Source organism: Macaca fascicularis, chromosome 5 (assembly GCF_037993035.2).
Source record: "Macaca fascicularis isolate 582-1 chromosome 5, T2T-MFA8v1.1".
In the NCBI taxonomy this organism is placed as follows: domain Eukaryota; kingdom Metazoa; phylum Chordata; class Mammalia; order Primates; family Cercopithecidae; genus Macaca; species Macaca fascicularis.
Genome location: NC_088379.1, coordinates 95,919,899 through 95,946,537, shown reverse-complemented (window position 1 = coordinate 95,946,537; position 26,639 = coordinate 95,919,899). Strand labels below are relative to the sequence as shown.

At 34.7% G+C, this 26,639-nt stretch overlaps 1 protein-coding gene across 10 annotated transcripts in view; it reads right to left on the bottom strand.

Moving 5' to 3' along the window:
- CCSER1 (coiled-coil serine rich protein 1) overlaps positions 1 to 26,639 on the bottom strand; it is a 1,444,871-nt gene that overhangs the window by 1,185,049 nt on the left and 233,183 nt on the right. For 8 of the 10 annotated variants that reach the window (XM_005555429.5, XM_045393364.3, XM_045393365.2 and 5 more), the window contains exon 4: positions 4,252 to 4,345. The exons of 1 other annotated variant lie outside the window; for it this stretch is intronic. In XM_005555429.5, the coding sequence (XP_005555486.3) occupies positions 4,252 to 4,345 (94 nt within the window). Of the gene's footprint in view, positions 1 to 2,697; positions 2,811 to 4,251; positions 4,346 to 26,639 lie in introns of all 10 variants that reach the window. One more of the 10 variants, XM_074040157.1, reaches the window with a different exon arrangement.

The following is a 26,639-nucleotide window of genomic DNA, read 5'->3' as shown; positions in this document are numbered from 1 at the left end:
GGGACACTTGGTTAAGTACTCAAGTTTCTCAGGCGATGGGCAGGGCCACAGAGCACCCAAGAGATTATAACCTTTGTCTTAGGCCACCAGGTAGGGTAGAGAAAGACCACCAGGTAGGGGCAGGGATAGGCATTTCTGAACTCAGCCTCTCCTTGGGCAGCAGGTCTTGCTGTGACTTTTATGGGGAAGCGGGGTGTGGTTCCCAGTCCAGTGGAGTTATATTCCCAGGGGGATTATGGCTGCCTCTGCTGAGTCATATAGCTTGCCAGGGAAGTTGGGGGAAGCTGTCAGTCACATGCCTCACCCCACTCCCATGCAGCCCGCCGTCTTAAGGGCCTATCTCACTTCCATTGTGCCTCCACAACAGCACTGAGTCTATTTTCCAAGCAGCCAGTGACCAGAACTGAGAACTTGCCCAGGACCACGAGCCTCCCATTGAGAAAGCAAGCAGACTCATCTCAGGGAGCCTGTGGCGGTGATTGAATTCCTTCAAAGGTCTGTGGATTCTCTCGGCTTTCCTGGTATATTCCTGTGGCAGTTCTTGGAGCAAAAGTTCATGATGTGAGTCTCCACACCCTGCTCTGTTCATCCAAGCAGGAGCTGCAAGCTAGTCCTTCCTCCCATCTGCCATTTTAATCTTGTCTTCTACGGTCTTTTAAAAAGTTAATCTTGGCCATTATAGTAAGCCCTACTATATACACCATGGAATACTATGCAGCCATAAAAAAGGATGAGTTTGTGTCCTTTGTAGGGACATGGATGCAGCTGGAAACCATCATTCTTAGCAAACTATCACAAGAACAGAAAACCAAACACCGCATGTTCTCACTCATAGGTGGGAACTGAACAATGAGATCACTTGGACTCAGGAAGGGGAACATCACACACCGGGGCCTATCATGGGGGGGGGGGGGAGGGGGGAGGGATTGCATTGGGAGTTATACCTGATGTAAATGATGAGTTGATGGGTGCAGCACACCAACAAGGCACAAGTATACATATGTAACAAACCTGCACGTTATGCACATGTACCCTACAATTTAAAGTATAATAATAATAAATAAATTTAAAAAAAAAACCATCATTTTTGAATGTTTAACGCTAATTGTGCTTTTTATCAATATCAACATCAATTATGAGCTTCTTATAATCAGGGAAGGTCTTTAATTATGTTGCTTAATAAATAAAATAAATTGTATAAAACCAATTTCACTGGAAATTCTTCTTTCCCAGCTAAAGTATATAAACATATGTTTGCTGCTTTTCAAAAACCACATAACGTGGAATCTAAAATGAAATACGTTTTCAAAAGACATTTTATTAAGTGACGTTAAACAATCCAAAGTCATTCTAAGTAATATTTTATCTACTAGAAATGCACTTCAAATGTGCAAACTAATACCATTTATCTTGTGAACAATTTATATAACTCAGTTGATTTATCAAGTACCCTGGTTTGAGCTTTAACTAAGCAACCTACACCTTAAAGTAGACTCAGGAGATTCATTGGAAAAATTACATCAATTTTATTTAAAATAAATTAATGAAGTACACAGTAGTATTATTACTTCATAAAGGAGAGATTAAAGTTTAAAGAGGTTGATTTTGTCCCCAAGTAAACACACTGAAATAAGTCTTCAGATATTTAAATCATTATTTTCTTGTCATCATGGTTGACTACCAAACATAACTGAGACTACTATGTTAACAGTAGTGTTTTCTAATTGTTGCTTTGTTTTATTTTTTACTACGAAAATCTTCAAAAATACACAAAATAGAGATAATATTATAATTAATTTGTGAACTTTTCACCCCATGCAACTATTGCCTAGCTTTGATAATTTTTAAGAATTTGTCTACTTTGTTTCACCTATTTCCTTACTCATACTTGTTGGTAAAGTCCATATACCATATTGGTACCACCACATATATCTTTATAAAAAGTTTTCCTGAAAAAACAAAACAAAACAAAACAAAATACCATTACAACACCCATTAAAATTAACTATACTTCTGCAATAACAGTCAATCCTCTAATTTCTCTGATTAACTCAGAAACAACTTTATAGAAAAAGTTTATATATTTCAAATAAGTATACCAACAAGAATGTCAATTGCATTTGCCTCTTTTAACCTACAACTCCCACTCCTCCTATTTTATTATGCCATTTATCTTTTTAAGAAACCAGACCATTAATCTTGCAGAATCTCCAAATCCTATATTTGGTTGCCCACAATCTTTTCATGACATTTAACATTTTCTCCCCACCCATTCCAATAATTCCTGTAAAATTGAAGTTTGAACTATTTGAATGGATTATTTCTTCTGAGAGGGGGATAAGAAGGAGGGAAGAGGACAAGAACAATTCAGAGGTTGTGCTGTTGTACTTCAGTCAGCATTGCATCAAGAGAGGCAAAGTATATAGTTATTACACTTTTTGTGATGTTAGAGAATTGATCAATGGGTTTGGTTTTGGTATTCCCCATCTAATCCATCCTTGAAAAGAAAAGTACTCTATCAACAATACATCCTTACAGTCAGGTGGGCATGGTGCCTCAAACTTGTAATCCCTGCACTTTGGGAGACTGAGGCAAGTGGATCTCTTGAGCCCAAGAGTTCAAGACCAGCCTGGGCAACATGGTGAAACCCTGTCTCTACTAAAAATACAAAAATTGGACATGGTGGTATGCACTTACAGTCTCAGCTACTTGGGAGGCTGACATGGGAGAATCACTTGAGCCCAGGAGGCAGAGGTTGTGGTGAGCTGAGATCACGCCACTGGACACCAGCCTGGACAACGAAGCCAGACCTTGTCTCAAACAAAACAAAACAAAACAAAAACAAAACAAAATAATATGTCCTTACAATAATGCCATAGCAGATTTGGATACTGTCCTCATTCTTTTTAATGACTGTTTGGTATACCATTGCATATTCAACAAGTATCCTATTGATGGGCATTTCAGGTGCTTCCAATATTTTTCCATTATAAATATTTTGCAGTGAATAGTTATATGCATGTACTATTTTGTCTTTTGCCAGTATCACAGAATTAGATATCCAGAAGTTAAGCTGTTGGATCTAAGTTGTAAAAACCATCTGCATAAAAGTGTGAAAATCTACATTTTTAGAAGGATATCTGTCAAATCAACTACAGGAAAAATGTACCAAGAAATTTTTATCCTATACTGGTATTCAACTGAAAAAATTTTAAATGCAGTTTCTTGTTTAGTATTAGCCAAAATAGAGTGTAAGAAAATATCAACATTGTTATTGCCTTCTTTTGACAATTGTTAATATGATGTTATTAATTAACCAAATATACTACATAAACGAAAATTCATCATGAAGTTTTACAACTAAAAATAACTACAGAGGTTATGTCTAATTTCCATGAGTTAAAAATAAAGACAAGTACCATATAAGAGACTGATTTTCTAAAATGTATGCAGCAGGTCCCAAGGTTCTAAAGCTTTAGTTTAATGCTATATCCACTTGAAAATGACTATGTTAAAGGGATTATTAGGAACAAAAAAAGTAAGTGTAAAAGTTTACCTTTGCTGTCAAATATCTACATTTGAATGGACAACCAATAATTCCTATAACCTACTTTAAAGAGAGTAATTCTGGAATTTGAAGACATAACATTTTATGCTTTAACATAAATTTAAATTATTACAAATATATCAGGCTCCCTCAAGTCATTCAACACAAACTTATTTACCTCCTGTAAAACTGTGTGTGTATGTATATGTTTATGAGTGTGTGTTTGTGAGTGCTACTGGTAATTATTACTTTTGAGGTCAATCTTATTGCATCAACATTAACCTATATAGGAAGTGAATAAGATTTGGAACAGTAATTCTTGGGTCCACCAAACTTCCATTTGCTTACATAAAATAAATGAAAAGTGAGATTATAATTATTGCTTTCTTCCACAAAACAGAAGAAAATATGAAACTTTTTGTTACATATTTAACTAGAATATTTCCTATTTTGCAAATATTTTTTGTATAGTTTTTCTTATTTATAATTATCTTCCAACTGGATTTATATTTCCACAAAAGACTTTAAAATCATTTAAGGCACCCAAATTAGGTCTCCATGGTACCTAGCATGTTCTTTGCTATAGACTATAAAAACCGAGGCCTGAAAAGGCTGAGGGCAGCCTTAACAGTGTTTAGGCTATCAGTGAAAGCTACTGACCAGGGTAGGAGTTGTATGATATTATTCATCTCTTTAACACCTACCAGAAGGGTGAAGATTCTGTTCCTCTAAAAATTCAAGATCAAGCATTAGATCATCTTCATCCAGTTCACAAGATCCCAAATTATTCAAAACATCCTGAAGAAAAATCAAAACCAACAATTAGAAACCAAAACACTGAGTAAATGAGGAAATCCTCATATGTGGAAGTCATGAAGCAAAAATAAATTCCAAATCAGAATGAAAAGTTTTAACTGAATCTCAGAAATTATTTGACACCTATGAACTTTAAAATTATCAGTTCAATAAAAACTTCCAAGACTTATTCTAAAAATTCTTAACTTTTCCAATTATCTGCACATTCATTTTTTTTCTTTTTAGTGATATGTATGTAACTTATAATTAAATGGAAGTACATATGGGCAGATATGAAAGATATTAGAAGTCAGGAAATGATTTCTTGATATGAGAAATACAGGCAAGTGTTTATTTGAATAAAAACTTCTTTAGTGATATTAAAAAGGAATTTGCTCATTGCAAAAACACAAAAAGTATATACAAGTTTTTCAAATAGAAGTCTGTGAAATGAAACTTCGGTTACTTTTTCTAATATTTATATTTCAAATGTAAGTAACATTCTTCTAACACATTTAATGAATTGTTTTTCAAACAAATTTTGTATATTGTGACAACTGTGAAATATTAATTTAGACCATGCTTGGAAGTGAAAATTTGGCCACCATTTTCCAATTATTTGTTTTACATTAGGAATAATGGGCAGGAAAACAATCTATATTAATTAGATTAAAATTAATTATTGACTTGCATTATACTATAATACATCAGAACTGAGATTATGTTTCCTATTTTATTTTCAAGAGGGCAAACAGCAAAATAAATTCGAAGGCTACACTGAGAAGTCTTGAGAAGAGATGATAATGTGCTGAGGTGCAGAGGGAGGAATTGCTGAGGAAGGAATAAAGTCCTGATTTGCATATTTGTATATATATAAATGATGATAAGTATATTAAAAAAAGTAAGAACTTCTATTTAGAGACTGACAAGGAAATAACAAATGTACAAAAAAAACCAGAACATCAAAAACATCAAAAAACCAGCCTAAATACTAAATGATGCCACGCCATCTCAGGTCACTTTTCAGATAATGCAAATGTTAGCATAATTTGTAGTTAAAGTGGTTTAAACTAAATTAAAACATCATCATAAACTAAAATATCATTATGGAAAGCTAATGATATTTTCAAATGGATAGTGAACACTTCAGTCCTTGGGATTAAAAGTAAGGACACTGGGACTTTTAAATAAACCACTTCCTCTTTAACAATTCAAATTAAACATTATTAAACTGTAAACACATGTGTGATCCATGAATAGTGCACATACCATGGTTTGAAAGGTGATCAGTATACCCAAATCTAAGTGCTTCTTTCTCTAAACGAAGGTAATGAATAATTTAAACTATAAATAAAATCACTTGTTTATTGGAAGCTCTGTTCCATACAGTGTCAGCGATAGTCCAGTGAGAATAAGTTACTTATCTATATACATTAAAAAATGAGAAAATATAGGCAGTAAAAGAAAAGCTGTCATACTAAAAATGCAAAACAGAAAATTAAAATAACAACAACAACAACAACAAAACATAATTGAAGTTGCGGAAAAAGAAAAGTTTTTAAAAGGGAGATTTTTGTGAAGATACTGATATGAGTGTTTATCAAACACACTATCCAAATGAGAGAATCTTAATCTGATAGTCAATAATATATTAAATACATTTTATAGTGAAATCATAGTAATTTATCCAATTTCAAATTGGGGTAAGTAATTTTACATTTGGATTTTGAATTCATTGGATTTAATTGTATCCTTCCAAAATTTATAAAAAATCCTAACCCCCAGCACCTTAGAATATGACTCTATTTGGAGACAGAGCCCTGAAAGAGAGAATAAAAGTTAAACAAGCTCATATGGATGAGCACTCCAGTGGGACTGGCATTCTTATAAGAATAGATTAGGACACAGACAGCACACAGGATAGTGATGAAGACACAGAGATGTGACAAAACACATGAATTCACAGAGGGAAGGAAGATAGGCCATTTGCAAGCCAAAGAGAGAGGCCTCAGGAGAAACCAAACTGGCCATCACCTTGATCTTGGACGTCCAGCTTCCAGAACTGTGAGAAAACAAATTTCTGTTGTTTAAGCCACCCAGTCTATAGTATTTTTTATGGCAGCCCTGGCAAACCAATACAACCAACAAGACTTAGAAAGCAGTGAAGGACAGAACAAAGGAAATAAATAAATGTCTGGCACATGACTACCATTTTTTATTATACCAAGTGAGGACATCTTAGACATTGTAAACTTCTAGAACAAGGTTTTCACAGCATTCCTCCTTTTTAATTGAAACCACCCTACCCAATCCACCTAGCTATAAAGGGAGCTACCAGATTCTTACATGAGCCAAACTCCTTCTCCTTGGTGAATGGTCCAAGATGGCCATCTTAACCGAACTTGGTGACCAAAGTCCCATCCCAGAAATGAAAAAAAAATTCTCTGTCTGGTGATACATACTGCAAGATGCAAAACACTGTCATCACAGGGGCTATGGATTTCATTGTGTAGTCAAGACCAGTCTAAGCCTACTTGAAAAATTAAAAAATGTCATAGGTAGGTCATCTTGTTCCTGTTTCCAGCAGTTCCTGAGATCCAGAGGCATACATGATGTTTTCAAGGTGGTCGTTCAATCCCTTTTTGAATTCTGACAGTTAATACATTCACCCACAACTTGAAATAAAATTTTAAAATATTTAATTTTTTAACAAGGAAATATTAAAATCTCTGCCACTGCTATTCTAACATTTCATATAAGACGGCAACATCAATAAAGTGAATGAACTAAATTTGGAAAATTCACTACATTGTTCTCATTTTATTCTCCTTTTGCAAGTAACACTTGACACTTGGACTAGCAGGGTTTCATTTGCCACTGGTCTAGATGAATTGCTTCCTAACTTTACTTATTTTAAATTGCCTTCCTTTGATATTGTGCTTACAAGGCAACTTTCTTGTTACTGTAGAGAAGAATCTTTGAAGCTGGTGAAACCTCATAATAAAAGAAGAGTAGATGCAGCAACATGATATGTTACAGAAAATAATCAATGGTGAATGCATAAACCTAAAAACGTCTTTTCCAGATCTCTCCCTAAAAGATACCAATAGCAGCAACAGTCCTTTTGCCAGCAGCTAGCACTGATATTGGTCAATCCTAGCGGCTGGATACTTGCTGCCTAATATCTATTAATAAATAATGTTAATAAAAATCAAAGTCCTTTACTTATCAGAGAAAGGGAAAAGAAAGAAAGAAAGAAAAGAAGAAAGACATAAAACAGGATGTTTCTGGGACAATCCTTTTGTTGCCGAGAAAACAAAATTCACCTAAGAAAAAACTTAGTGGCTGTTTTCAAAGGCTAGATAAGGAAGGCTACTTAGATGGCTTCTCCCTAGGTAATCTCTGGCAATACATGCATGAAGAAAAAGTACTCAGTATGGCTAAAAGGAATAATTTGAGACTGTTGAAGGTTAGCTTTTATCCTAGAAAAGAAAAAATTAAGGATATAAAAAGGTACTGCTAATAAAAAATACAAATTGAGTAGAAAATTGTTAATTTATATTGGTTTTATAGTTTATATATGGGTATTTTGTTTTTCTTATTATATGTATGTTTATAAACTGTAGTCATGTATTTCTTTCTCTCTGTAGAGCCAAGGATCTGTAAGTAAATGAGTAGTACCAAAAGTAGTTCTGAACAAGGAATAGAAAAAACTGTTTAGCACCAATGGTCATAAGTAGGAATCAGGTAAAAAAAAGAAATCCAGCAATTAATCAACACTAATGATGATACTCCAAATATAAGAGGGTGCAATTATGCATTTCAGACATTTTATAAATTAGCAGAATGTAGAAGTAGAGTGATAACTAAGCAAAAATAGTTTATCATCTCCTGGTAGATAAGAACACTAGATAGCCCTACATAATAAAGAAATAATAATGAAAGTCCATGAGTTTTTGTTTGTTTGTTTTTGTTTTTTGAGATGGAGTCTTGCTCTGTCGCACAGGCTGGAGTGCAGGGGTGCGATCTGGCTCACTGCAACTTCTGTCCCCTGGTTTAAGCAATTCTCCTGCTTCAGCCTCCAGAGTACCTGGGATTACAGGTGTGCACAACCACGCCCGGCTAATTTTTTTTTTTTTTTTGTATTTTTAGTAGAGATGGGGTTTCACCATGTTGGCCAGGCTGGTCTTGAACTTCTGACCTCATGATCTGCCCACTTTGGCCTCCCAAAGTGCTGGGATTACAGGTGTGAAGGTTTTAATAATGTTAACATAGCAGGAACAAGAAAAGTGTTAAATAACACCAGCAAATGAGATTTTAAAAGAAAATCACAAAATGATTTTTTGTGATTTTCTGTATATTCTGTATATATTTCTGTATATTCTGTATATTCTGAAATATATTCTGTACATATTTCTGAATTTTCTGTATATTCAGAGAAACTTCAAACCCATGATACCGGCCATAATGTTGGACTTTGCTTTTACAATTGAACTCTACTTGTTATGTGCTCTTATGTCTTTTTTTTTTTTTTTAAGTTAAAGCCCACCTTTTAATTTTGTATAATATGGGTTATTTCTGGATTCTCTATTTTTCAATTTGTGTACCAATCTACTTTACACCAGTACCATATTGTTTGGGCTACTATAGCCTTGTAAATTGAAGGAAGGTAATGTGATGCCTCCAGATTTGTTCTTTTTGCTTACAATTGCTTTGGCTATTCAGGCTCTTTTTGGTTCCTATATGAATTTTAGGATTGTTTTTTCTAATTCTGTGAAAAAATGATGGTGGTATTTTGATAGAAATTACATTTAATCTGTAGATTGCTTTGGGTAGTATGTTCATTTTCCCAATAATGATTCTTCTAATCCATGAGAATGAGATGTTTTTCCACTTGTTTGTGTTATCTACAATTTGTTTCATCAGTGTTGTGAAGTTCTTCTTGTAGAGATCTTTCACCTCCCTTGTTAAATATATTCTTAGGTATCTGGGAAAAAATATTTCCAAATGACACATCTGAAAAAGGACTAATATAGAGAATTTACAAGGAACTCAAACAAATCAGCAAGAAAAAAAAATCCAATTAAAAAGTGGGCAAACAACATGAATAGACATTTTTCATATACAAATGGCCAAGAAGTATATGAAAAAATGGTCAACATCACTAACCATCAGGGAAATGCAAATTAAAACTACACTGAGATCATGGGATCAGGAGATCGAGACCATCCTTGCTAACACAGTGAAACCCCATCTCTACTAAAAAAAATACAAAAAATTAGCCAGGAGTGGTGGTGGGTACCTGTAGTCCCAGCTACTCATGAGTCTGAGGCAGGAGAATGGTATGAACTCAGGAGGCGGAGCTTGCAGTGAGCCGAGATCGCACCACTGCACTCCAGCCTGGGCGACAGAGCAAGACTCCATCCCCGCAAAAGAAAACTACACTGAGATACTATCTTGCCCCAGTCAGAACGGTCATCACTAAAAAGCCAAAAAAATTAGACGTTGACACAGACATGGTTAAAAACAAAAAAAGGAACACTTATATACTATTGGTGGGAATGTAAATTAGTACAACCTGTATGAAAAACAGTATGAAGACTTCTCAAAGATCTAAAAGTAGATCTACCATCCCATCCAGCAATCCCACTACTGGGTATCTACACAAAGAAAAATAAGTCATTATGTAAAAAAGACACTTGCACTTACATTTTTTTCACAGCACAATTCAAAATTGCAAAGATACAGAATGAATCTAAGTGTCCATTAACGGATGAGTAGATAAAGAAAATGTGGCATATATACCATGGAATACTACTCATGCATAAAAAAGAATGAAATAATGTCTTTTGCAACAACATGGATGGAAATGAAGGCCACTATCTTAAGTGAAGTAACTCAGGAACAGAAAACCAAACATAGCATATTCTCACTTATAAGCTGGAGCTAAGCTATGGATATGTAGGGCCATACAGAGTGGTATAATAGACACTGGAGACTCAGAAGGAGGAATGGTGCAAGGAGGAGTGAGATTTGAAGAATTATCTATTGGGTACAATGTACACTATTCAGGTGATAGGTACACAAAAAGTTCAGACTTCCACACTATACAATTAATCCATGTAACCAAAAACCACCTGCATCCCTAAATCTATTGAAATAAAAATTAAAATGTAAAGTGTGTATAAGCCTGGTCCATTAGTGGGTCCCAGAGAAGGCTTGGATGACTGGAACAGACAGGAGAGGCTCCAAGAGGAAGTTAGAGAGTAATACAGGGCCTAGGTCTTGTAATACCTTTCAGGCCGCTAAGAAGTTTAGAAACCACCAGAATGTAAGATATTCAGATACTCACGTTAGGAAAATCACCTAGCCCGTTCTGCTAAGAATGCATTGCAAGAAAAAAATTTCTAAATGGATCCTAACAGCCAGAAAGGCATACATTGTTTTAAGAATAAAAAACGAGGGTTCGAAAAATTAAACAGCTTGGCTAGGCCTAGTAGTTCACACTTAATCCCGGAGTTTGAGGAGGTCAAGGTGGGAGGGATTGTTTGAGCCCAGGAGATTGGGTGCAGCCTGGGCAACATCGCAAGACCCTGTCTCTACAAAAAAAAAAAATATATATATATATATAAAAGCCAGGCATGGTGGCATGGCACAGGCCTGTAGTCCCAGCTACTCAAGAGGTTTCAACAGCAACATCGATTGAGTCCAGAACTTTGCAGTTACAAAGACCTATTATCATGCCACTGTCCTCAAGCCTGGGCAACAAAACAAAATCATGTATTTAAAAAAGAAAAAAAAAGGAAGAAAAATTATATAGATTGCTTAAGGCCATAACACAAGAAAGTGGCTGAACCAAGATTTAAATACATATATTTTTTGGCCTGAAGAATAAAACTTTCTCCACTAAGCTTCTCTTCGTGTGTGTGTGTGGCCTTTGGTAATATTGCAGGTAAACTTCTCAAATACTAAGAGTCATTTCTTTTGAAGGTTGCTAGCATTTTTCCAGATGTTTGAATATACATGAGTTTGCATAGTTTTGAAAGCGAAGTTTTGACTTCTTTCCTTATGACTTCCCAAACAGGTATGCTCTCATTTTTTACTATTTTCTATGGAATCTCAAAGATGTAAATTCACCTATTGGGCTGTGATTCTTTTTGCTGTAAAGCGAGGGTAAAGTTGATGGTATTATTCACGATAATCTGTAATTCATTTTGCCTATCTGTAATTCCTTTTGTATTCAAATGATACTTTGTTTCAAAATTTTTTTTAAGCCTAACCTTCCAGATTTTACTTGACATTTTCTTTGTTTTCCACAGTTGCAAATTTAGCCAAATTTCTCTTTTATTTACCCTAACATCAAGGTCTAATATTCTATGACTTTTATAAAGATTCTCTCATTGGTTACGGTCAACATTAATTTCTTCTCATGTGATCTCATATTATTCTTACTTGTATCATTCATTTTAAAAGATGCTATGGTGTATTACTCACCCTTTGCAGCTCCCACAACACCTAGAACAGCCTTGAATATATTAATAAATTAATTCAATCAATAACTATTTATTCTGGACTTACTATTTGCTAAGTACTGTGCAAGTAACACATGGTCTTGAAGTGTGCAATTTAATACTTAGCAATAAATTGTTGAATAAGAACACTCTAATACATAAAATACAACTTTTTTACTTAACGACAAATCTGTAGTTTTTAAAATAACTTTGTATTTCATTCATTAAAAGTATCATATTGGTGTCATGTTAGGAAGTAATAGAATTACACTTACTGAATCATTTTTCTATTAATATACTTTGTATTAAGGTACAGAGAAATACAACCTCACAGGCAGAAGTAGTATACCATAGGCAATTACAGAGTACTTTTGCTTTTCTTGTAAACTAGAACTTCCCATTCATTGGAAAGACTAACTTTATATTCCATTTTTTGAAAAGAATTATACTTCAATTACTAAAATAAAATCACTGCTACATCATCCCAGAGAAAGAAGGACAAACATTTCAGCAATATTAAGATACACACATGAGTAGTTTGGAAGTACTTTATTATCAAGAGGAATTTCTTTAGTGCTTAAGTACCTACTGATTGGTTAAGGTACACAGTTCTATTTCCTAGTCTTTGAAAGATTAGTTTAAAACACACAATATTGACATATACTCTATAATAAAACAAACATAGTCAAACATAAATATATTCATAAATATATGTCAATATTAATTTCATCTAAGATGCAGAGAATAAAAAATATTAGGATAAAAAATAATTGCAGCAAATGAGAGTCAAGATAAAATAGAAGTGGTTCATTTCTTTAGTTTGGCATGTTTGCTAACTTACCTATTTGATATAAAGATTTTCAAATGAATTTATCCCACTGATTAGATCATCACACATGTTTTTATTTTATCCAAATCACTCAACAAAATTAGACACAAAATTGAAATATTGCATCCTGTCTAACCATTCACATTAGTTTTTACTGCATCTAACTAGACTAAAAAATTCTAGGTAGATGAAGTACTCCATAATTAATGGAAATCTAATTCAGTACTAAAAACCCACAGATACAAACCAGTCAATTCAAATTTATTAATATATAAATTAGTGGAATTTAAAAAATGATGATTGAAGGTAAATAAATAATGATGAGTATTAAAAAATAGTAAGTTTGGAGAAACATCAATTAAACAAATTGAATTTGTAAATGTAATTATAGTTGTGTTAAAATTCATATTACTGTAAATCATTTTTTCCTCTGGCAACTTATCAACCCTTCATTCTCATGATTATGGACTAAGATTATTTCTATGACCATTACTCTGGAATGCATTTATTAAGTGCATTTTCCCTCTCTTTCTTTCTTTTCCTTTACAGCAACAAGGTCATTACATTTGTGAAATAAAGTGACCATGATTAATACTGTGTACATCATGGTATTCTATGGAATGAAAATATTAAAAACAAAAACTTCTCGATAAAGTTACAAACAAATTTGTTTGCATTTTATAAATATATACACCCATATATAATATAAAATAAATACATATTCAGCCTTTTGTAATTAGGCTTTACACTTTTACAAAGCTGTTGTTTTCACCATTTTCCCATAAAATATACCATTAGTTCTAAAATATTCTGACTTTTCAAATTTGTTTCATAAATCTGAGAAAAATCTTGCATAATTATGAAATTAAAAAGTGTTTACATCCTAAAATGAATAATCCAAAGTAATTCAGGATGTTAAAATGAAGGTCTGCCTGGTCATTCCCTTCTGCCCTAATTATCCTGCATATTAATTATCACAAGGGTGGGTAGTGGGGCACAATCAGTACTGGTTTCCCAGGCTTGCTTTCAGGTCATGGCCACTCTGCCCTCACTAAGCAATCCTTGCTCATAGGAGGCACATGCTTTAGCATTGTTAGTTCCTCTGTTCTTGCTACATTCATTGAATGTAGCTGGCTGGGCCAGTACTCCTGGGTGCCATCACTGTCCAACTCTGGTCCAGGCTAGTGCCTATCTTTGTGCTCCCACATCATTTCCTGCTTGCTTCTGATTTAGCACATAGCCCTGAATTGCAGTCAGTTCCTGTTTGTTTCCCTGATTGGACTATAAGCTCTTTGGGAGCAGGGAGAAGAAACACAGTATCTTGAACTTCTTAAATGAATTAACTATTAATTAGACATCTGTCCCTAAGGAGGTCACTCCATCATAAATGAAACTCTAAATCTCACCTAGAAATTGAAACAAATTGGGAATTATTGTCAATTTAAAGTTTTAAAGGTATGGAAAATGACAACTTTTCTTTGCATGGCTAGATCCAGATAACAGAAACCTGAAAATAGTTGAAATATTTTTCAGAAAATACAAAGAAGGCAAATTTACTAAGAAAAATAAGGGAATATATAACTTGTATATTTACAAAGTCAAACTATTTAAATGTATTCTGAGTGACAAAAACAATTTCAGTTGAGACTAAATATTGTATCTTTCCATATATAATGAATAAGCAAACAATCAAAAATGAAGGTAAAAGTATATGAAGACACCAATAATGATAATATCATATCAACTGCTTTGAACATAGTTAACAATCATTAATTACTTAATAATTAAGTAACTAAAATATTACCTTTTAGGATTTATCAAAATGAATACCTGATGATTTATTTAATTTATATGTATTTTTATAAAGAGAGAGGAATTCATTTTATTGCTTTCTCACTTTAGCCACATCATACATCTGTCCACTGAAGTATCACTTATTTTTGTTCACCACTTTTCTGAGACATTCACAATGCTTATCACAACTACTAGTGTTTTTATTATAATCCTGAGAAGATCTTTAATATGGTTTTGATCTGTGTCCCTGCCCAAATCTCATGTTGAATCGTATTCCCGAATGTTGGAGGTAGGGTCTGATAAGAGGTAATTATATCATGAGGGTGGGCTTTCTCATGAATAGCTTAGCACTATCCATCTTGGTACCGTCCTCGTGAAAGTGAGTGAGTCTCCTGAGATCTGGTTGTTTAAAAGAGTGTAGCAATTCCCCCTTCTCTTTCTCTTGCCCCTGCTCCAGCCATATGAGACATCTGGTTCCCCCTTTGCCTTCTGCCATGATTGGAAGCTTCCTGAGGCCTCCCCAGAAGCAGAATCCACTACGCTTCCTGTACAGCCTGCAGAACTGTGAGTCAATTAAATCTCTTTTGCTTATAAATTACCCAGTCTCGGGTATTTCTTTATAGCAATGTGAGAACAGACTAATACAATATCCCATTTCTTCTACTATATCATATATATCCCAGTGTCTGTGGAAGTTAAATTGCCATTTCTTTATTTCATAGATTTCCATCATACCATCTTAACTCTGTCATCACCAATCCTGCCTCACTCTGCTGGGCTAATGGCTCCTCTATGATATACCATTTTTTCCTTCTCCTATAATCAAAATATTCTATCTTCTATATCACCATTAATCACGTAGGAAAGCATTGCAATCACTGATCCCCAAGCTCCTTGACAAGTGTCTGAAAGTGTGCCTCACATGGTTATCTGACATGAGGAAAAATTTATTTTTGTTGCTTAACCTCAGAGCCTCAACTATGTCCTATAGATGGACATTAACTTCCATATTACAGACTCCTTTGGAGTTATGTTAGAGCCATGTGGCCAGGTTTTGACCTTAAAAACATCCCATATAAACCTTTAATACTATCTTCCCCTGTCCAGATAACTCAGGAAATCCACGCATTAAAATGATGGGAGTACAAAATGGGGAAAGTTTGGCTCTCTGAGTCACAATATAAAAGAGAGCAGTCCTGAAGAGCTGCTGAACCCAACTGAAATTTTGTGTGAGCAAGAAATAAATCTGTGTTGCAGTTAAACTACTGAAATTTTTCATGATTTACTTCTAGGCATTATAGAGCTCAGTCTATTCTAATAAATTTTCACTCTGTTTTCACTCTTACCTGATATGCTCCCTATTCTAATCTTGTCTTTAAGTTCTGTTATTTCCTGATAATTATTTTTCTCAAAGAGACTAGGTAGATGTGTGTTCCTGTTCATGTCCATGAACAATGGGACATGTGGCAAGAACTGAGTTACTATATATTTAAATTAGGGGATAAAGTACTATTCTCTGTAGAGAGACATTAACAACATAAACTCATATGGGAGAATAATTCATGTCTCAATTGTAAAACAATCTAAGGTATCTGCACATTTATAATGTACTATTTTGCTAAAAATAAGAACCTAAACAACTATGTAAGAAACCAGGTGCCAATTTATAACACTAAACTATTTCTTGATTTACTTATGCAATTCTCAACTTCAAATACATTGTCTTAGGCATATTTGACATATCACAGAGTTGCCAGTTTAATAAGCTTATGTCCTCAATGCTGCTTCAGTCAGATCCAGTCTTAAATTGTAATTTCCAAAAGCCACTAAGGATATAAGGATTAACTTCACAATGCAATTAGAAATCCCCAAACCCACTCTATCATCTGCCAATATAAGTACAGCATAGTGAAAGGACACACAATTTATTATGAAATTCTAATTTTAACTCTGCAACCTAGCCTTGGGTCACTTACCCTCTTAAGACTTAAGCTCTTTCTCTGTGCAATAGAAACAATCAGTTCTGCTTTTCTAGCTCACATTTGTTGTTAAGATAAAATTCTGAGAGAAAACTATAAAGTATTTTACAAACACAGGTTATTAATTATTGTAGTTTCCAAGACAGGTATAGATTTTAGTTCTATCAGAGCTAAAAATAGCTGTTTCATTTACAAGCACTGAGTTTACTGAAGGCAGAGGTCAGTTCAGTGCCAGCAGACTTAGAATTATCTTGAAATTATTAAATTCTAAACAATGCCATAAAGAGCTGAAAAGCATTGTTCAATAAATAGTACATGTTCCATAAATACTTGCCAAATGAATAAGGCAATGAATGAATGAATGAATTTGTAGACAGGGAAGAAATAAAAACTAAATGACTAGGAGAATTAGAGATGAAATTTTAAAATGGCAACAACAAAAGACAATGAAACTATTTCTATAATTTACCCAAGCTTCATAATAAAAACACATTTTTTAAATGAATGACAATTATTTTCTGTGAAAATTTTCCACCCACAGTTAATTTCTCTAATTATCATTTATTTCCAATTATGTTTTGTTAATCTCTATAAAAATGCTCATCTCAGTTATAATCATATCTATTATGAAATATTACATTGAGTTACGTTGGGTTTCCTATACCTTAGTAAAACATAATATTTACGAGATTGCTAATTAATACAATTTTAGTAATATTTACGACTCCAAAAATAAGCCATGTATATTTTGGTTATTTTGTTTAATTCAATCTCTTAGATACTATTTCTTCAACAAATTAATAGATTTTGATGTGCTACTTACATTTTCCTTGGAGACCACTGTTCTTTGTATTTACATGTTGCTGGCATAATCTATTTTCCACTGGAATGATTTAAGATTCTGCTGCACATATTACACACAATTTATCCAGTACTTCTACCTAATTATACTGGTGTTATACAGTGTTGATGATTGTTTGATACGTGTTCAGATTTTAAATAGAAGGCATTTTATGAAGCCAAATTTCAGTAAAAATAAGACTTTATTACCTAGTCATAAATGTTGGTGGAATAGAATCCCCTCTCTGAAAATTAGCTTTAACAACACATTAATATTATTTTATAACTTCAAACATAATGTGTCTGTGAAGAACGTGTGTGAAGTGTCTGAAATTATATCCCATCTGTAAGCTATTAGTCTACCATGATTTTGTGTAGGCTAGAAGAAAACACAAAAATCCTGGTTCAGACACAAATAACTTTTCTAGATCAATAGCAATAACCAGAGTGACAGCATTTTTAGGTGCCTGTTCCCTAAGTTCCATTTTCACAGGTAAACACAAAGAACTAGATGATATTTGCACATGCTCTGGGTTGTGTTACAGGAGACAAGCACTGTATGTGTGGTGCAGGTGAAATGCAAACCTTTGATGACTGGCAGTAACCATACCTGCTGTTCATTCTGGAGGGAGACATTATCTCTACCTTCAAAGTCTGTTCACTGCACAAATATCCTTAAAAATATTATGTGAGTGCCTCTGCTTGCAAGAAGTGAAGTATGAGAGATCCATGGAGAATTGTGTCTGTAATATCAAACTCTCTTCTATAGTGTCTTAACTTTTGGAGAATATTCCCATGACTGCATCACCTGTCAGCCACTCTGATTAATCTGACTGACAGAGGCTGGGACCATATCCATTCAATTTATTCCATAAAGCATTTAATTAAAGCTACACAGAACTGTGAGCAGCAATAAGAGACTGACTTGCAGAACTAATCTCAACCACGTCCCCCAGGGTTCCAGACACAGACAACGGGACAAATCCTACAACCCATCAGGGACCACCTTAAAAAGCCAAATGGCTTTCTTTATTGACCTTTCCACTTGATCCGAGTCATTAATCCAGGTGTACAGAAAGAAGTATTAGAAATCACACAGGCTCAGCTTTGGAAGTAAGGAGAAAGTCTAGGGCAAATCTATCTTCTATATCTACCATGTCCGGTTAATTGAGGCTGAGACTGAATGCCTCCAAGAGTCAAAGCTATGTCACTGATTACTTCAGCTGAAGACAAAGAGAAATGTTGTACTACCTTTTCAGATTAGTGAATCCCATTTTAGAGCTAATTGCACATAGGGCGTGCAATAATAAAGAAACACTCTTCCAAGAAGATCCCCTGAGTAACCACAGGCAGCCTAATTTTGAAGAGACCTGTGCCATCATCTGAAGATTATATAATCTACTGGTGACGTTTTCCTTAAACACTTGAAGATCAATTGTGATCACCCTATAATGCATATGACTGTGTTTTCAGAAGAGAGGCAAGTTAATTCCTGACATCTACAGAAAATGTACAGTCCCAAGGCCACGCATAGTGCCCCTAGAACAAGTGTTTTTACAACTGCTGTTCCTCCCCGTGTGGAGGACACAAGCTGGCAGTGCCTCCAACATGGTCTCCCAGCTGGCCAGGAAGTCTTATAGTCTCCAGTTAAATTTGAATACTTGAATCTAGTCCTAGTTTTTGGAGGGACTGCCTGAGGGAAATCAGTCCAACTTGTCTTCATGTCCATGCCACCCGGCAAATGGTATTTGTCTGCTCTACAAAATGACTGGAGACAGCTACTGAAATCAGCATGTGGAAGACATCCAGAGGTTTGGCAATGTTTTGCATGGGAGGTGGAAAATCTGGGGCAATTCCAGCTGCATCCAACAGATTTCTCAGTACAATTAAGGGAAATGATTATCAAATCATGGTTAGAGTTATCTGGTGGGGCACAGAGGACCCCGCATTCAGTTAAATTTAAGGATATTTCAGTAGTTTAAGAGAGCCACAGCAGGGTCTTGCTCCACGAGGAAGGATCTAGGTGTGGTTCTGAAGAGAAGGATCACGGATGGCCCTTCCTCCTCCGTACCCGTCAGGGTCTAAGTTATGCTCTCTCTAGGTTCTGCAGTTACTCCCCTTCTACTAACACAAAACTCAAATGTCACATTCTAGTAGCTATATTTTGCTTTTTTTCCAGTATCCCCAACTCATGCCTAGCTCTGTCATCTGGAAGGAACAGGTGAGAAAGGGCAAAGGCATTTTATTAAATCCAACACAGACCCAATGTACCACCCATTTTGGTTCACGTGGACTATTCCAGGAGGACTTAGTGAGCAACGTAATCAATCTAGAAGCATGTCAGTCTAACAAAAGAATCCAGTTGGATAAACTAGAATTAAGTTTTTAGTCCCAATTTTGGCGGAGATAATACTCAGAGGGTAGATCAACCAGGCCAAAGTGAGGCTGCCAAACTAAGATCCTTTTCTGATAATAGCTGCACTTCATGGCCAATCTTCTTTCTAGGTTTATGGACCAGGAAGAAGTGAAGGGAGTAGAGTGAGAACTCTTTTTGAGTTGATTATTTAGGAGCCCATTCCAAAGCTCAAAAGCAACAGATACTCATGGATGGTAGGGAGTGTGGAAGTTCCACTGGATATATTTTAACTATCAGCCTGTTAATTACTGTTTTTTGGTTTTTTTTTTTTTGTAATAAAAGAAGCACTAATATCAGACTGAAAAAGTCTGAAAATTAAAATACATGACAATGGTTAGTTGCAAGGTCCATAAATGTATGGGCAAAGTCAGCTGACTGAACTGGAATAGCATTGTAATCTGAAAAAATACCATCAGCAGTGAGGTACAACTAAGTGCCCTGAGAGGAGGTCAATGGTTCAATGGTCAATGTGCCATGGGTGGGTGTGGGTGGGGGCAATGCTTTGTGTAATTCCTCATCAGTAGTTTTTCCCTGACATGTATGGGACAGGGAAGTACGAGCATATAACACATCAAATTTCTAATATATATTCAAAATGACAGCAACCAAAACAATACATAGAATTTTCCCAAAGGGCCTCACTCACAAGATTATTTTAGATTCCTTGCTCCTCTGCAAACCTTGCCCAAATCCCATCAGTTGAATTGATTGTCAAGGAAATTCCCCCTCCCAAAAAAGGAAGCAAATTTGCAACAAGTCCAGCACTGTTTAAGCAGATCTTTTTATGCACACTTTCCAGTATTCTATCTGCTAATAACTTTCCAATTTCTCCTTATTAAAGAGCAATGAAGTAAAGGATAATTTATTGCTTGGTTGACCATTAATGTGGTCAATATGTTTGCTGCCAGTTCTTATACACTTTCTTCAAATTCTGTTAATTGACCCACAAGCGTCTCATTGATCCTATTCTAGAAATAAAACATTTTTAATTTTCACATCCTCATAGCCAAAACTGTCAGGAACTATGAAGGGTCTAAGATTTTACCTTACTTGCAAGCTAATAAGTTAACCTGCTACAGTTTCGTGGATGTTGGCAAAAGCCACAAGACTCCTGGGTCGGAAGGAAAAGGACTTTATTAGTCACAACTATAGCAGTATCTAGAGTATCGGCATTTTCTTTGCCAATTCAGTGCCCTAGTTTCTCTAGGGGAATGCAAAGGGGGACATCTGTACACACTGTGGTTTGCATTACAGAAGAACCATGAGTTATAAACTCAGTCAACTCTCAACAGATATGTGTTGAATGGACAGATGGGTGGTTGGATGCTTGAGTAGTAGTGTGACTTTATTAAGTTGAGGTCCTTAACATCTCATACCATGGCTAATGCAACAGTTTGCATCTCCAGTATTTTACCATCGGTAGTAAACATACTTGTCCTTTTTTCCAAGGGGAGGCACTATATCTTCTACAGCTTTCCTTGTAAAAATATCCTTGAAAAGACAGTCCATAACAAAAACAGCAAATTTACTCACAATACATGAAAAAATGCTGGAGACCCATGGAGAATTGTCTCCCATCAAAGAACTAGAATGTTCCCAATAAAGTATGCATCCATTGTATGATTTTTTTCATACTTCTTAAATATAGACCTAACTACATTTCTTAAAGCCATTGATCACTAAATAAATGACCTAATTAAAATGAAAAATAATGGAGTGACGTTTCTGACAGAAGAGTATTGTTTAACTGTACTTTCAAGGAGTAAAACTGTTTTCAGTTTCATGACTTATTATTTCACTGTGAACTTTATTCCAACCATATTGCACCATATTAAGTTTGGCAAGTCTTCAATACTCTCCAGTGCTATATTTTGCACATACCAATCCCACTGCTTCCAATATTTCTGTCAACCAGGGTGACTTTTTAGTCCATAAAGCATTATTTCTAGAAATTCCTCATCATCATGGTGGTTATGGGTATTTATGCCCAAATATAACCCTATCATATCACTTAGAGGAATATATATGATAATTTTCACTTTATATGTCTCTTGTCACTTCACTACATACCATCCATAAACATACAAGCACACACACATACACTCCCTATTCATCTGTAAACTGAAGGTAAATTGAGGACAAGATATCTGTTTGAGTCCTGTTTTGCTCCAGCATACTACCTAAAAATCGGTCAACTCTCAACAGATACGTGTTGAATGGACAGACGGATGGTTGGATGCTTGAGTAGTAGTGTGACGTAATAAAGTTGAGGTCCTTAACATCTCATACCGTGGCTAATGCAACAGTTTGCATCTCTTTTATTCTTTCATTTCTTTAGTGTGCTCCACATACTAAAGATAAATATCTTTAAGGATCAGATTTATCATCTCATTTCTCTTCTGAAAAAAATCATAATCACTTGTAATAAAATGAGAGATTGATTCCCAGGCTATTTACATGGCATTTCAAAACCCCAAAAGTATAACCCTAATCTAGCTTCTTTTTACATTTTTTCAGATGGGGTCTCACTCTGTTGTCCAGGCTGGAGCACAGTGGCACAATCTCGGCTCAATGCAAACTCCGTCTCCCAGGTTCAAGCAATTCTCCTGCCTCAGCCTCCTGAGTAGCTGGGATTACAGGCGCCTGCTACCAGGCCCAGCTAAATTTTGGATTTTTAGTAGAGATGGGGTTTCACCATGTTGGCCAGCGTGGTCTCAAACCCCTAACCTGAAGTGATCCACCTGCCTCGGCCTCCCAAAATGCTGGGATTACAGGTATGAGCGCCCAGCCCCCAATCTAGCTTTTAAAAATGATCTACTAAACATCTCACACCATGCTACAGTATCACTCAGATATTTCCCCTTCTGTCCTTCACTTACATTATCCTTCTCACAATATTGCTTTCTTCTCCCATTACCCACTATTTCATTGCTACTCAAATTTTAAACTTTCTCTTACTGGTCCATTCAAAGTGAGTTATCATTTTTAAACTTTTATTGTACAAATTATCTAGATTAGACCACAGAGTTATGTGGCCACATAAGCCACAGAATGTTATGTTTTTATTTTAGAGGTCAGCATCGTTTTTGCCAGGAGGAATTGGAGCTCCCTGATAGCAGAAACTAGGTCCCCCAGTCTTTTGTACTCTATGGAGGTATACAGCAATTGAAAAGTACAAGCATATCCACAGAGTTCCAAACGATTTTTGATCAGTAGTTGAACAAGTTATCAACTTTCAGAGACCCATAGGTATAGGTTAATATTTGAACACATTCTTAGATTGATCTTTGTAAATTATTTTCATATTTTCTCTTTTATATATATAGGTTAGTGTACACAGTTTATTCATTAGTGTTCTAAATTAATTACATTCGCATTCACATTTTTGAGGCCACCCTCATTTGTTTACAATGGATTGACACAGACAGTCTCCTAAGGACAGGTTTTCACATGGCTCTCATCTAACTATTATTAGCAAGGAAATTCTTATTATCATTTGACCTGTGATATGACCCTGATCCTAACACTGTTTTCGTTTTATGGTGCCATTAACCAAGTCTGTTTGTCCACAATAAAAACAAATTGAACTAAATGATGAATAGGAACTCTTGCAGTTCCAAATTATTCCTAATTATGATGTTGATTATAAAAACAACAGTATTTGTGTTTATATGGTGCTTTTAAGTTAACCTTTTGCATAACTGTTTTTTTTTCTTTGACTTATTACTAGTCTTAAGGGAGTTGGTTATTATTTATTTTCATTATGTATAAACTCCTACTCATATTTTGAATAATGATGTTATCTCACAGTTTCAAGTTATGTAAAATGTGCAAAATATGTCATATCTTAAGGCATAGCAATATATTTGTAAACAAATTTTATTCAATTATTCAATTATAGATGCTAGTGTAATTATAAAATATAGCATCAAAAGAAATACTTCATGAAGAATATATTATCTCTATACTTTACAATTTGTGATTTTAAAAAAAGACAAAATAGCAATTATTTTCTGGAAGGATACTGAATTTCTTGAAGCAGAAATATTTTAAGGAGATTTATTGGATTCATTTGCTTCCACTATCTCCCCCAAAAGTAGATATAAACACACAACATATAAACCTATATGCAGCTTACCTTATATGATGCAATAAAATCAGATTAAAACTAGACAGTTATTTATAGGCAAGGTCTGGGTTTGTTTCCTGTGATAGCTTTTAGCTGCTAATTCATCAAGTTTTGTACCCAGCTAAGAAATGTAGCCTTATGAGCTGCATTAGAAATCTAAGAATCACTAACTAAAGAAAAATGTTAAGGCATTTAAACCAATGTTAATTCTAAACAAAATGAATAATTCATGGCCAAAATTAAATATTCCACTTTCTGCAACTTTACATGCTTCAAAGGAAAAAGAAAATAAGTAATAAAATAACAATAAAAAACAGTAGAAGCTTTAAATCTGCAGAATCCTTTAGAACCATGGTTTAAAATGCTAAGTGCATGAGGTATAGCTTTTGAATATATTTCATACAAAAAAAAAATCTAAAAAGCTTTTATTCTTGAAAGGGCTCATTTAAAGAGGGCTTTCTTAAAAGAATGTGTATAATAGGCTGGAAAAGGAAACGCAAACCTTGCAAACCTTGTGATGTGATTTTTATAAGTAAGTCTCCCAGAGAAGACATACAAAACAAGCTAAATTATGAATAATGTTTAATTTTACTATTAAAATGGAGAAATGTAGATGACCAAAAGCATATGAAACATGTGAATCCATCTATTTTAAATTCAAGATTACTATATAACCTCTTCTTAAGTCTTTCGTGGTTGAACGTGAAAATCCAAACTACTATTTATACTTAATTTTCTAGAAATAAGTGAAAATCAACAAACATTTTATGGACTCGATATCATACTTAGAAGTTCTAGAAAGCTACCCTCTTTTTCCTATAACCTTAATTTTAAAACATACTCCTGTATGTGGGAAGATTGACATCTTCACGGAAACTGCAGACGTGGAACACCCAGCATGGAGTTGTGAAGCAAGATGTAGGTGCCCTCCTTGCCAGGCAAAGCAGCCAAAATAACCTGGGGTCAATGTGGTGGCAGATGTCAGTGCCAGATGGCATGACACCTAATAACCAACATGTTTCCTTGTATACAGTTTCATTTGTCTTTTTTTGGAAAAGTAAACATAAACAAAACAAGAATACAAACATTAGTTGTGCTTCTTTGAGTAAGGTTTTAAAAATAATTGTTAGGTAAAACTCCTAGGATTAAATAAAACAAAAACTAACACATAAAAGATAATACTAATATATTCTTTGAATTTTATTTTCATCTAATAAACTGAAAAGTTTTCATTATACCAGATAATTGTCAAGTAATATTAAGTTTAAAAGTGTTTCTAAGAAAATGCAACACATTTATCACTTCCCAGTATCTCAAAGAAACAGTAGCAAAATATTTCGTAGAGTGCAATGTATGTTAGAACTGGAGGGGCAGGTGGAGGAAAAAGCTTTCAGAACCTTAAGTAATGTTAACAGCTTTTATCTCTAAGATCTATAAGATCATGTAGTTTTCTCCTGTGATGTCTTAATAGATACATTTATATTAGTACACTCCCAATCAATAAACCAACCTCACATTTCTGGAGGGAACTGCATTTTTGATATGTTGTTGAATTCTATTAGTTAATATTTTCCAAGAAAAATATTACTTCATCTAACCTCTCAAATATACTTGTAAATAAATATATCATGTATTCTAGGGTTCTTTTGTTTTACTCTCAATCTCCCTATATCTTCTTTAATTCTCTTTTTTATATCTTTGTGCTCCCACTTACATGTTCTTTTTCTTCCCTTTCTTTCCTTTTTCTCTCCTTCCTTCTCTTCCTTTTCCTCCTCCTCTTTTCTTTCTTCTCCTTATTTCTTCCTCCTCATCCTCATCTTTGTCTTTCTCCTTTTCCTCCTCCTCTTCTTCCTTCCTGTTTTCCAATTAATTAGCCAGACCAATGGTTTTACTAAGTAGGTTTTGGCTTTATTTATTAATTCCACAGATATTATTTCCTGATTTTAAAATTTCTGCAGCTATAATTTTTAAAATTTATTTCTTTGGCATTCAATTGTTTCATTGTATAGGTTTTCTAATTTCTTTATTTTAGAGCTTAATTAATTTTTATTTTTTTGATTAGTGGAACAAATGGTTAAGGATTTGTATTTCTTTCTGACACAGACAGCAATATCCGTAAGTTTTGCTTCTAATAATGGCCCATACAAATTAAAAATTTTTTATTTTATTTTTGTTTGATCTATATGGGAAAGACTTTTTGGTTGTCATCTAAACTTTTTCAGTATGTGTGTGTGTCTGTGTGTGTGTGTGTATTTATATGATGCTATGGATAAAAATAAAACAGAGATAAGGATGGTGAGGTAGGGAAGTTTCCGTTTTATATATGATGATCAGGAATGGCCTAATTGAGAGATGACACTTGAGTAAAGACTTTGTTTTTGTTTTGAGACAGAGTCTCACTCTGTCACCCAGGCTGAAGTGCAGTGGTGCGATCACGGCTCACTTCAGCCTCAAACTCCTGGCTCAAGTGATCCTCCTGCCTCAGCCGCCCCAGGAGCAAAGACTACAGGTCCACGCCACAATGCCCAGCTATTTTTGTCTTTTGTGGAGACAAGGTCTTGTTACCTTGACGAGGCTGGTCTTGAATCCCTGGCATCAAGTGATCCTCCTGCCTTGGCCTCCAAAAGTATTGGGATTATAAGCATGAGCCACCATGCCAAGCCGCATTCCCTTTTTTTAAGCAAAAACTTATTCATTCATATCGTGGTTGACAAAATTTCATTTGTTTTTGGTTTTTCTCATAAGTGCTCATGGGTCCACGAGAGTCACCTTGCCTGAGTTTCTGCCTGTTTAATAGTT